This window comes from Parasteatoda tepidariorum, chromosome 9 (assembly GCF_043381705.1).
Source record: "Parasteatoda tepidariorum isolate YZ-2023 chromosome 9, CAS_Ptep_4.0, whole genome shotgun sequence".
Classification (NCBI taxonomy): Eukaryota; Metazoa; Arthropoda; class Arachnida; order Araneae; family Theridiidae; genus Parasteatoda; species Parasteatoda tepidariorum.
In genome coordinates this window covers 40905027-40918462 of record NC_092212.1, presented here as the reverse complement: position 1 = coordinate 40918462, position 13436 = coordinate 40905027, and the positions used below count along the sequence as shown (strand labels likewise).

Below are 13436 nucleotides of genomic sequence, written 5' to 3'. Positions count from 1 at the left end.
AAATTAGTAGAGGAACATTGAGCACAATCAAATAGTTTTCAGACAATGATTTTCTAAATTTATTTTTCTTAAACTTTAACCAAAAGATTAAAAGAATTTATAAACTGTTTTTCTTAAATTTTCATATTATCTATTTGGCATGTAGTTTAGACATTCCTGCTTATTTTACGTTGTCTTTATTCACTTAACTTATGTTTAATCACATTATATTAAAATTTGTATTATTTTATCAAAATTACTTATACCATACCCATTTCACTGAAATATAATTTGATTTTAAACATAATATGAGCTATATAGTAATATTATTATTTAAAGTTAATTTAAATTTGACTGATTTCTTACAGATTATATAAAAAAAAAGTGTTTGCCGATTCCCTGTAGTTTAAAATCTCATGACAACAATGTAGAAATATTATTTATTTGTTCAAATTTTCAGGTTTCGATGAAATTTACTTAAACTATTTGACGTTCAGTTGTCACACCAACGCATTTATATTTACATTGAAAAAATAATTAACCTTGAAGGTTAAAAGCTTACAGGACAAAACCGAATGTAAAATAATTTTTACCTCAAGATTAGTCTGAAAACAAATATTTCATCAGACGATTTATTAAAATTGAATATTTTACAAAACAAACGTTGACCGCAATTTGTATGAGAATGCTGCTTTTTATTTGTCGTGTGGAGATATCTTCACAAAGACCACCTGAACGAAATTTAAGAACAAGGTTAAATTTGTTTATCGGGATTGTTTAGAAACACGCGAAGAGGAATAAATCACTTTGAGCTGAAAATAATAGGTTATTAGAATGAGGAAGAAAGTAAGACAAAGGAATGGATGGAAAGAGTTAAAAAAAAATTCTTTGTCTAAACATTTCTCAATATGTTTAAATTCAATTTTGTAATAATTAAAAATAGTGAAGGAAATTAAAATAGTTTTTCCTTCGAAAATAATTAAAGGGCATTATGCCTGTTTTAAGTTAAATCATTGATAAGTAAATGCCTTCAATACATTTGGTTGTAATATTTTAAGCTTAGCAGACATCCATAGTTCATATTACTTAATACGTTACACGTAAATATTATATGCATAGATATTATATTCGCATTATATGCGTATCTAATAATTCAATTAGCTGATTAAAAACGTAACTTCTATTAGGAAAGATTAAAAGCATAACTAAAATTTACTTTTTTTTAATAAAAATAATAAACACAGTATTTTTGTAAACAATTTCGGTTGGGCCCTCAGCAGTTCCGGGACAGTTGTCCCTCTCTCGCCTCCCTTGTGTTCGGCCTAGACTACATCCCATAGAAATACATGAATAAGTTTCTTAAATTTTCATATAAAATATAAATGTCTGCTAGTTTTTCGATGAAATTCTAGTATTTCTAAATTTTTCATTACGTTAACTTACGTACCCGGTTTTACCCCATTAGTGGAGTAAAACCGAGTGTTTTGACTTTTTCTAGAAAATATCATTTACAAAAACAGTAGAATGATGACTTTTCAGGAATGATATGTTATACACAATTAAACAATAAATATCTTGATTAAAGCTGACAGGTGGTTCAAACAGTTTACTCCAACAAGCCTTCGAATCTTAGCTACCCGGTATGCGATTTTTCAATCCAAAGGCTTTTAACAATTCGCTCTCCTGTTGGGATTTTTTTAAATCATAACTTATGACCTTTTTTTAATTCGGGTAACAAATTTTAAAAGTATTAAAAGCTTTCATAATAATTGCGATCAACTACAGCCGAGATGAAAATCTCCAAAAAGTCGTTAAAGGCGTTGGATTTTTTTAAAAAAAGCACCTAGTATTATCTGATTTTCTCCTACATGTTTTACGTAAGAGAGAATCGTGGTCTATTCACATGTATGCAATGTGAAGTATTTGAAATAATTTTAATTTTCATTGCTAATTTACATAATTACAAAACTAAAAGGACAGCTTTTAGTAATATCTGGCACATACATACATTTGGGTTATCTCTGTAACATTAAGGAAGAATATTAAATTAATTCATTTAAATGCCGTATAGCTTTTAAAGAAACCAGAGATCTTAAAAGTGCGAAAAGACATATTAAGGTCAAGTTCAGACACTTAAACGCTGAATTTAACAATATGGTAAACACGGATGTAGTTACAGTTGGTGGCACATACAGATCACCACATGTGGAGCATATTTGCAACGAACTTCAAATTAGGATAGATTAATTAGTCATTTCTATGCACAAAAATAACTAGAAAGTTATTTTTGTCCTGTAGATTTCGCATATTTTTCTCTACTTTAAACACTTTGCAAAAAATTTGGACACAGCGAATAATGTCATAAAACTATACAATTTTAAAGTTATTTGAGATTTCAATCAAAAATATTTTCTGGTAATCTCATTAATTAAATAATGAATAAGTGTTAAATACAAATGGTTAATTTTTAAATTGCTAATATTTAAATTAATTTAAATTGCTAATATTACTATGTTGCTCTGAACACTACTTTCAAGTCGGCTACATTATCAAGAGAGTACCTAATAAGAGCTGCCATTTGTAAAATTTGATATAATTTCCTTAAAAAATAAATTATTTTAAATTAATTCTTGTGAGTTTATGACGTATTTTTGTAAAGGAAAAGGAAGCATTCTCTAAACTGCAGATTTGGGTGTCTAGGATCATGAAAGTTAAGCCTCCGCAAATTTGTGACCAACGACATGATGATGGCAAGGGAGATAATATTGCTCACCAATCGCCTCTCATTTCCAGACAAACTGGTATTCATCGATCTGAAGCTGGTTGTGCTTCAAACCTTCCAATGGGGATGGAAGGCCAGTACTTCACAATGACAGCTCAATGCATTTTTTAAGTCAATTCCCGTACAGGTAACAAAGACCACTCAAGTTTTCCTCAAAATTTGCTTTCTGTAAGCCCAGAGCAAAATTACCAGTATGGTGTCCCGAAGAGGCATTTTAACAGAATACTCTTAAAAATATTTTTTTTTAGATTTTATGGAAATATAAAATACATTCTGCTTAATTTTTAAACTCTTTCTTCTTTAATTGACATCGCAGGTGATCCTTTGTATTCCTAGTCTATAGTCCGTAAAACTGTTATCTATAAGAAACATAATGGGAAACAACTTAATTTTTAAAGATTGAAACATTGTTAGGCGTTGTTGAGCTTTGTAATCACATGTTTCATTGTATTCACATTATTGAATTTTGTAATCACATAGATATATTTCATGACGTGTTAGGTTTATACCTATATTTAATATAATATTTCTGAACTTCCGGCAGTATAATTCTGAAAAAATTACTTGTTGCACTTTTTCTATTGATGAATGATTTGAGCAATATAACTTTGTTAACTTTTTGTTACCTCATCACCAACATAACCAAAACATTGAATTCTTACAGCTAAAGTTTCCCTATGTTGAAGAGTATTCTAGACTATCATGTGTTTTTCTATTTAGCAAGCACGTATACAAAGAGTGTAACCGTAGACTTGAGCTTTACAACAATTAATTGATTTCTAAAATAAACGCTCGTAAACTGCAGCTGAAAAATTGAATATAAGTGACCCCGAATGACAATTCTCATAGTGAGTTAACTAGCAAATAAACTTTATGTTACTGTTCCTCACAGAATTGAATAGGATAAATCTACAGTGGGTACAAATTTCGGAAATGGAAATCCATTAATGTACATTTTAGAAAGGAAGCTGAGTCGCAATGTAAAGTTTAGAATAGTGATCTGATTTTTGAATTCTGTTTTTGAATTAAAAAACTATGTACATTTTAAAAAGGCAACTGAGTCATAATATAAAGTTTAGAATAGTAACCTGATATTTGAAAACATGGTTTTACCTTCATAGATAATTTCCCTTAACCGAAAAAATGAAAATTGTATTAACGTTTTTAAAGTATGTTAATGAATCTTAATAAGTCTGATAAATAAATGTCATTCTGATATTCATTTCTTGAAAAAGGGTGGAGATTACATTTTTATTTCTTTCCCGACAAGAAATTATTTTCTGATATCATCAGGAACTCTTTTAAAAATTTCAAAAAAAAAAAACTTAAAAAAAACTCACCGTTTGAGAATACTTTACACGCATTCAAATTGAAATTTTATGGAAAAAGTTGACTTTGACCTCAGCATTTCCATTTACTTAACATTTATCTTTCGATCTTAAATTATTCGTAACCTTGAAGGAACATATTACTCTAAGCATATCGTGACGTGCATTGATGCATTACATTTAATTGAAACTACTATTCCGACAGATATTTAGATAAAGAAAAATATTAAAATCAATTAGATTTCTTTCAGAGAAATTAAAAGAATGCTTATAATAATTTTAAGGAAAAGTCATTTGGCATGCAAAAAATTGATATGATGTTGTCAGGATAACTTTATGGTTTGAATTAGAAAAAAAAACTATTTTCCTTGACCTGCTTATAAGGGCTTTAGGGATTTATTAAAAAAATGGTTATTGAAAAGTTAAATTTAAAAAATAAATGCGTCTTTTGTAAACACTATTTTTTAATAAGACAAAAAAGAAATAAACTTACTGACAGAAAACTATTGTTAATTTTTCCTCGTTTCAATTTTTTTAATTTGAATAATTTTACCAACCTAATGTTAAAAAAAATCCGTTAGACTGGTAAAAACTTCTTCTGGTACCCCTTGTTCTTCATTATTAGGTTCGAACATTAAAAACTACACAGACCTTAATTTTTAGCCTGAATACATTTCATTTAGAAAGTTTAGTTAAATATGAAATGTTTAATAATAGCTCAAAATATAATTCATTAATATTTTAATATATAAAGTTCAATAAGTTTAGTTCAATATGCACTAAACATGCAGTAACAGAAGCAAATAATATAACTGTTATATTTTATATACAGTAAAAAAATCAAATTATACGACACTCTGACCTGCTTGAAAACTTTATTTAATACTGATCTTCGATATTCGAAGTGTTGTTCGCAAATCGTATGATTATGCTTATTGGTTTTCATAATTTAAATGAAAGAAAATTGCTAATTAAGTACTTCGTAAGCTGTTGCTATGCAATGTATATGATCCATAAATTTCGTGAATAGTGGGATTCAAAACTTGTTTTAGCATGACATGAATTTCGGATAAATGGTTAAACAGTCTAAAATGGGTGAACCTAGGTTGTCTTTGATGTATGAATTACAAAGCTTATGCTGGTTTATTAAACATACCTTAGATCTCGTTTTTAGAAAACGTTTTTATAATGTTTACTCTTATCTTCATCTTATTCACAAATGTTTGTTATTTATCAAATCTTTGCATATTTAGCGATAACCGCCAAATCTGCCTCCAAAACAGCTCAATTATCTTCAAGGGTACCTTTGTGACATTATTCTTTTGAGCGTCACAAACTCCGTGACATAGCAAGTATGTTTTTGTCCTACTTATTGTTCCACTAAAAATTAGTGCAAGCTGATCGGAAAAAAAAGTGTTTTAGGCAAGTCGTTCCGCTGCCCTCGCAATCACTTTCACTCTGACGATAAATAATCGTGGTTTCTGAAACGGACGTGAACTCCCCATCCCCAGGGCGTAAGGAAAATAAAAGAAGAGTAGTTAAACACAGCGGCATCTTGCTTGACGACGCCCAGATTCTTTCCCAGTTACGCAAAATCTTCAGTCAACGCCCTGACTTGTTATTTTCTTTCTTTTTTAATCGCGTGATTACCATAGATGCCGTCATACTTGGGAAAGAAAATGCATATGGTTCATTTAAAGAAAGTTTTAAAAATGCAGTAACAATATCGAAACTTTAAAAGAAATGTAATAATGTTTAGTATATTTTTATTTGTCGTTGTTTGAAAGGTTATTTTTAAAGGTAACCGATCAGTTAAGCGTTACATAACTTAAGGATTGCGTTTTTATTTTTTCTCGACTTCTGATGACCACACTTTTGACTTAACACTCCAATAGTACTTATTTCACTTTCTTATCCTGCTTCGTACAAAGTGGCACATAAGGCCCCCATCTTCTTGTGACAGCTCATTCTGTCTTTTGCACAAGATCTCGCCTCTGACCAGCTCGTCTATTTCACCTGTCTTTTTTTTCTTCCACTTTTCTTCTCCATATTAGCATGGGTCTGCCTCTTCTTCATTTGCCTTCTGGTGCCTACGTTAAGGCGACTTCTTGTAGGAGGCATTCTCAATATGTGACCTATCCATTTCCATCTTTTTCTCCAATCGTAGTAAACATATCATCATCATATATATCATTTACTACAATAGTAGCAAACGAAAACTCGCTGCCGTCTAGTTAACTATTAATTTTTTATAGATACCAATGAGAAAAATACGTCTATTACAGGTAGTTCTTGTCCCCCTTTCATCTGTTTATACTACTACTTTGTTTGAGGGTAATAAAGAGAATTGTAACTCTTAATAATCTCGTCATCCTGCGAATGCGGCGTCGGATTTTACTCTAGAATAAACTGGTTATAGCCTACTTTAAAAGCCAGCAAATATTGAAAAAAAAATCTCAAGTTATTATTTTTTGAAGATATCGCTGAAATTACGCATTTGTCGGACTGTATTATTTTGTAAATAATTCAAAGTATCATTGTGCGCTGCACCATATTGTGAACATATGTTTCAATGACAAATAGAACCCATATTACCTTGGAAGTCTATCCCATTTATAATTAAATGCAAGACAACTTCATCAGAGACAATTTTTATGAATTCTTATCACTACAGATTCATGAATTATTATCAGTAATAATATAAATATTTTTAATCATAAATTGAAGTAAAATTTTAACTGTAGTTCAGCTTCTTCACGTATTATCTTTTGAACTTTCCTTTTTTAAATGAATGACAGTTAATTTACTAACTTATCCCACTACTCTTTTTCCAATTTTTAAAATCAAATAATGTCGAATTATTTCGATCACGTCACAATTTCTTACAATTTTACATTACATAAAATTTGCGACCCGCGGAAAAAATTACTAAAAGTGTTAAGTGCTTAAGTAAAACAGCTAAAAGTGTTCAAAATTAGAACAGAGTACACTGGAATATGTATACTTCAAAACATATTAGTCACTTAAACAATTAAAACCTAAATTTGAAAAAAAAAATCAATCAGTATTAATTTGTAGAACTCTTGCTATTTTAGTATTTCATTCTGTTTCTTTTTAATTTTTATTTTAAAAGAACATTAACATTTGTAATTAACGTTTCGTAAAATTTATAATTTTATTTAATTAAATTTTAAGAAATGCATTAATCTAGCTTAAAAGGAAGTTCTTTTAAAATCCTCTATTATTTTGCACCAACACGTGCGTTATAATTATTTGCTATGTCTGAAACTTTATTAAATACATTTGATGAAGGATAATGAACTATTGAGAGCATAAACAAAAAGAGTAGTAGGAAGTTATTGTGAGAAAAACCGTGAGAGGATTACCGGTGCGATTGTTTCCTTAAACAGAAATAAAACGTCTTGCCCGGCTGGCTTCACGATATAATATGTTCATTCAGATTCATTAAAACAATCGAATCAGTTCCTGCTTCGATACAGTTACAAGATAGTAGCTAAAAATATTCCCCCCAGACAAAATGATAGATTAAAAAAAAGTTTCGATGAAATATAGGTTATTTTTATGGTCTTATTACATAGTTTTTTTTCATGTATACATTGACTATTAACTAGGTAATTGATTCTTGAAGAAAAGAAAGAAAAGAGAAACCTAAATGCATTTTAAGGAAAAATATTTCCAAAAAGAAGATAGTCGGGTTTAATTTTTTGCTTAAGGAATACTGATTAGTACTTACGTATTGAATATTAAGTACGAAATATTAAAAATTGATACTTAACACTAGAAGCATTATTAATACCATAAGAAAATATGAAGTAATATAACTAAGCACTATTACTTATTATTAACTATTAAGTACTAATTGTTTGTAAATTTAATGTAATTTGCTGTTATTTATTTACGATTAAGTTCAATTAATTATTAATATTAAGTTTGTACTATTAAGTAACAGTATTCACTATTAAGTATTGACTATTAACTAGGTAACTGATTCCTAAAGAAAAAAAATTCTACATTCTTCGAATTCTGTTAAGGAAGCATATTTTCTAAAAGAAGTCTAGTTTAATCATTGTTTAGTAAGACTTCGTTTTATAATTTGGAGTTAATGTTTTTTGTATATAAATGTATGAATATCTTTGAATTAATTTTTCAAATTTATAAAAATAAAAATTCTATATACTGTATATAATCAGTAAAATAAAGGCTTTTGAAATGGTACAATTTTTGGAATTGAGACTTTTTATAAATTTGTAGATTAAAACACTTTTCAAAAAATTCATAACTAAGTATATTTTAATATATACTATTGACCACATGTGTGTTGAATTATTCATTCAGTACTCGGTTCAAAAAAGGTTTTGTAAAAAATTTTAAATGTTTAGATAGGAAATCTTTTTATTTCCTTAAAATTTAAAGTTCTTTCCAGATAAATTTACATAAATGCATATTTTTAGTTAAAATTATTAAGCTTTTTTAAACAAAATGGTCACCACATAGTACAAAAACTGTTATCGGAGGTTTTGAATATTTTTATTGATGTAGAACAAAGTTGAAACTTTCTTTAAAATATTTACGTATTAGTACAAGTGTAAAATAAATTTATAGGCCCTAATCAAACAGTTTTGTCAATATTTCGATCAAAAACTGTTACTATAACTATGTTAAATATTTGTAAAAATAAAGGATGAACTTATACGAAATATGTGAATAAAAACTATTTATGTAACATTTCAAATGAGTTTTAGAATTTCACTCAAATAGAAAATCAAATTAATGTCTGGCTAGAAAACTGATTTCGAAATTACTGAATGTGAAGGAAGACTTTATACGGGACTTATAAATGGAAGCTTTACATAAAACATTTATAAATTAATATATTTTTACGATCCATTATTTACCTCATTTAAGCAATTTGGAGATTATTTCCTAGAAAAACTGTTTCTAAAATTGTTTAATATTCGTGGAGGAAAAGCCTGTGCATGATTTGTAAAGGAATATTTTTTACTAATCATTTATAAATTGGTTTAGTTAAAAACAAATTATTAAGCAAGTTTGTATAATTTGGTCAATACTTCAGAGAAAACTTCTCTTAAAAATGTTTACTGTTTGTAGACAAAAAACTTGTACGTGATATGTAAATAGAAGTTTCTTGAGAAACAATCAGTTTACGCCGGGGGAAGTTCAAGTTAATTTTTTAAGTAAATCTTGTTTTTTAGATTTTTGATTTCACTTCAGAAATATGGATATAGAATTCCAGAAATATAATGAATATTCTTACAAATATTTCGCTGTTGGGAAAAAAAGTTAATATCTATTATATATTAGTTCCCCAAACTTTCTCGAAACATTTTTGAGTCCTTTGAACTTCCTAAGCAGCGAAAAATAAATAGTGAACAAAGCACGTCTTACTGCAATCTTAAATTAAACAAATGGTTTAAATAAGTCAATAAAATTGTAATATTTTTCAGACGAAAATGTCTAACTGCAAAGGTGTATTAAACTTAAGCAAGGTTTACAACGCTAGTACTGTCATTCCATTTGAAAGCCGGTAAAAACAGCAGTAGTACTTTATCATCATTAAGATTCACAATATCGGAACAAGTTAAAATTATTTTTTGGTCTAAATTAACTGGCATAATATTATGAAACAATTTAATTACAATTTTAGTAAAAACACATGATAAAAAAATATTGGATGAAATTTAAATATTTTCTATCTTTTTATTGTATTTTTAGTCTCTTACTATCTACATTTTAAAATACGTTATAGTTATTTTTCTTTGAGAAATTAAAGAAAAATAAATATGCATCTGTTGATTTCAAACAGTTTTTTTAAGCCACTTTCAAAATTCACAAAATAAGCCTTTTCGTTAAGAGGAAAGTCCTCATTAGTTGAGCTTGTTTGAAAGGATTAAAGAAGTATTTTTTCTGATCACTATATTTATATCTCAGTGTTATTTTAAGCACTAATTATGTACCCTGCAATTTTATACAAGCTTCATTACAACGCTTTTGTTTTCTTGTAAATCTGTTTTTACTCTATTAAGCTTCAACTCTCAAAATTGTCATGATAACTTTTTGATTTAATTAAAAAAAATAACAATAAATAAAATACTAAAGATTTAATAGGTATATTAACAAGCTTACTAAAATTTTTACTTTGAAAATTGTAAAACAGGAGTAATGAACTCGATTAAATTATGATTAATTGTAGTTACATCTATAAGTTTATATCTGCATCTGCGTCTATTATGATACAAATTCAATGAAATGATATGATGCGCAATTAGCTGTTCAGCTAATTTTTATATTTATTTGACCCACAAACTTTATTATTAAAAAATTAAATAAAGATCAGTTGAAAAAATTGTATTACAACAAACTACATGCATACATCATAGGTTGTTCAGCCTATTTTTGCGTAAGATAGTACATTGCGTGAATAAGTTTACTTTCAGTCATTTAACTTTAATGTTAGTTTTTATTAAAACAGTCAAGAATTTAAAATTGTTTTTCGGGATTTATGGATTAATCAGGATTATTATACTCTGTATCCAGTAAGTTATTCAGGTAACTTAAGTAATGTTTTATGTATGCTTTATATAGCTGAACTTAAGCAAATAATAATCAATTTATCTTTACAAATGTTACAAAAACAAAATTAAAAAAAACTAAAACAAATTAAAAAATTAAAAAAAATTAAAAGAATCAGGAACATAATATTCTTAAAAATGTATTGTTGATGTTCAACTTAGTAAAGATGAACTCATGAGTATAAGCCAATAATTGCAAATTCAATGAAATTTGTGCATCCAAATGAAGTTATTTTCTTAAAATTATGTGAGGGGTCATATAAGTTGGATTCGCTCGATATCAAATTTCTTGTTATATAACTTACTAGTTAAATTTTAATTTAATTTTTAAAAAAAATGTAAGCAAATCACAATAAAAAAATTATGACTCATTGCAAGAAGAGCAGAAAATGACCATTGAATTGTGGAGCAATAATTTCTGATCCTAAATTGCAAACAATAACCTAACTACTAGACATTTCTTGCGTGCATTATAATACTGATTGTATTCTGGCTCTAATTAATGAATAAAATCATACAATAACAAATATATATAAACTTTCAACTTGGAACATGTTATCATTCATTATGAACTTCAAATGAACAAGAAAGTTGAATATAGTTACTGGTTTTTGATAAAGCAAAATAGTTTATTTAAAATTCATAAGAGTTCGTCCTTATTTAAATTTTTTATTTAAAATTTTGAAAATAAAATTCAAAAGTATAAAATAATACCGTGGAAAAAGACAAAGCAAAATTCTACATACATTTAAATTTTTTACATTTATAATACAATGCTTTAAATAACTTTTATTTATCGTCAACAAGTTTGTAGTCTAAAATAATTCAGATTACAAAATCAAATTTTATGTTACGAATTAATTTCAACCCTTTGCGGTTGTATGTTTGCTCTCAGTCACTAATTCCCATTGAGTTACAACAAAATATGACCGCAAAGGGTTAATTAGGCAATTTTTTCGTTTATAGAATGTGAAAAAGTTTAAAATACTAATCGAAATTAAGCAGTTATTTTAAGAAATCTTAATTTAAAATAACATAATAGAAAAATATATGAAAAATAACTGATGTTAAATATACCTTAAATGCATTTTTTAACATTATTTATAAGAATTAAATACAACGCGACAATCTGCTTAGAAGGTTGATAAATGTAACGAAAAATGTGTTTAACTATATCAAAAACAATAACTAGAAAAATTGATGATACTGTTTTTATTTTCTTGTTTCGAATAAACGAAGAATTAGAACGATTGTTATAGAGGGAGATCAGATCCTATAGAAAACGTTCATCAAGCATTACCAACCGAAATCAAAATCGTTTCCTGAACTACGCTAAATAAATGAAGAGTAATTATTATTTAGGATAAACTCGAATAAGAAAAGATTAAGGAAAATGAAATATAAAATTGTTATTTGGATATTAAGTTCTTAAGTTTTTAACAGTGAGTTTTCATGAGTTATTTCTATACAGCTTTGAAATAGCAGATGCAGATGTGTACAGTAAAGAATTATAAATAGATGTGAATTGCATATGGTCCTCAAAATTTGATAATGGATTTTTTAATAAATTACTTAGACTAAATGAAGTAAATTAGAAGGCATGAATATAATGGATAACTAGGAAATATTAATTTAATAAATATCATCGCTATTTAAAAATGTCAATGAACTACAGTTTTTTAAAATCGTATCCAACTTAAAACGAAAAAAGTTTTTCAAAACATTTCTGGTTAAAGTTTAAGTTAGAGAAACTAAAATGTCTGATGCGCCTTTTCTGTAGTGAATCCTCAAAGCATCAAATTTTACTTCTCCAAACTGTTCAAAAATATTTCTTAAGTGATCTGAAAACACAAATGTCAATTTTTTGGAAGAGGTCATCCGCCCGAAAATAGCAATTCTTTTGTAAAAATCTTCATGATTTTTTTTTAGTATTATGAATTTAAACATATAGTTGGCTTACCTGCAGTGATATAACATCCTGCGAAAACTATCCACGTCGATCCAACCATGTTGATTCAAAATGAAAACTGGATTTGTGGAACCCCATTCCCCTTTATATGAAGGAAATCTGAGAATGACGTCATTGACCTACCTGCCAGACCAACTGTATCGCGAGGATGATCCTTGGCGTGAAAAGGGATCATTTCACTTTATAGATCAGTGTGCTGGTGAAAGGATAATGATTTCTTCTCTCTTTTCATATGAATTGTATGAATCGGAGTCAATACGGTGTGAAAGAACTTGGCATTCGAAATGTCTTACTTTTTAAAATGCATGAGGATTGTAGATATTCGATTAAGGATGTCACGTTAACAATACAGATTTTGTACCATTTTGTTAAACCAATCAATGCGGAATTAAATTTAAGATATGCCCAAACTGTTTATACTGTAAACTCTTTTACATGTTCTTAAAGAATTTAGGACATATTTCGTTAATAATTTCTATGATATTCGAGCAAATATTGCCCGTGATTTATCACAAAAATTGCTCTTATTTATGAAATTATCTTTACGAAATAATTTTTATGGACATGTATTTTAATACTAGATTCGCTTTCATGACGCTTAATTTAACAAAATCAGTATATAAAATGACCTAAGTCAATTACGATTATTTTAATGTATGACTCGCTTTTGGCAAATAATAAAAGTAACAGAAAAGTTACTTTTTTCAACCTCTCGTAATAAACTTTTTCTTTTAGTTTTTTTGAAATACGAATTATTTTTATGTATG

At 27.7% G+C, this 13436-nt stretch overlaps 1 protein-coding gene across 1 annotated transcript in view; it reads right to left on the bottom strand.

The window, feature by feature from the left end:
• LOC107452819 (chitin deacetylase 1) overlaps positions 1-12810 on the bottom strand; it is a 33479-nt gene extending 20669 nt beyond the window's left edge. The window contains exon 1 of the mRNA XM_016069409.3: positions 12661-12810. Within this exon, the coding sequence (XP_015924895.1) occupies positions 12661-12709 (49 nt within the window). The 5' untranslated portion in view covers positions 12710-12810. The remainder of the gene's footprint in view (positions 1-12660) is intronic.
• Between the last annotated feature and the right edge of the window lie 626 nt (positions 12811-13436).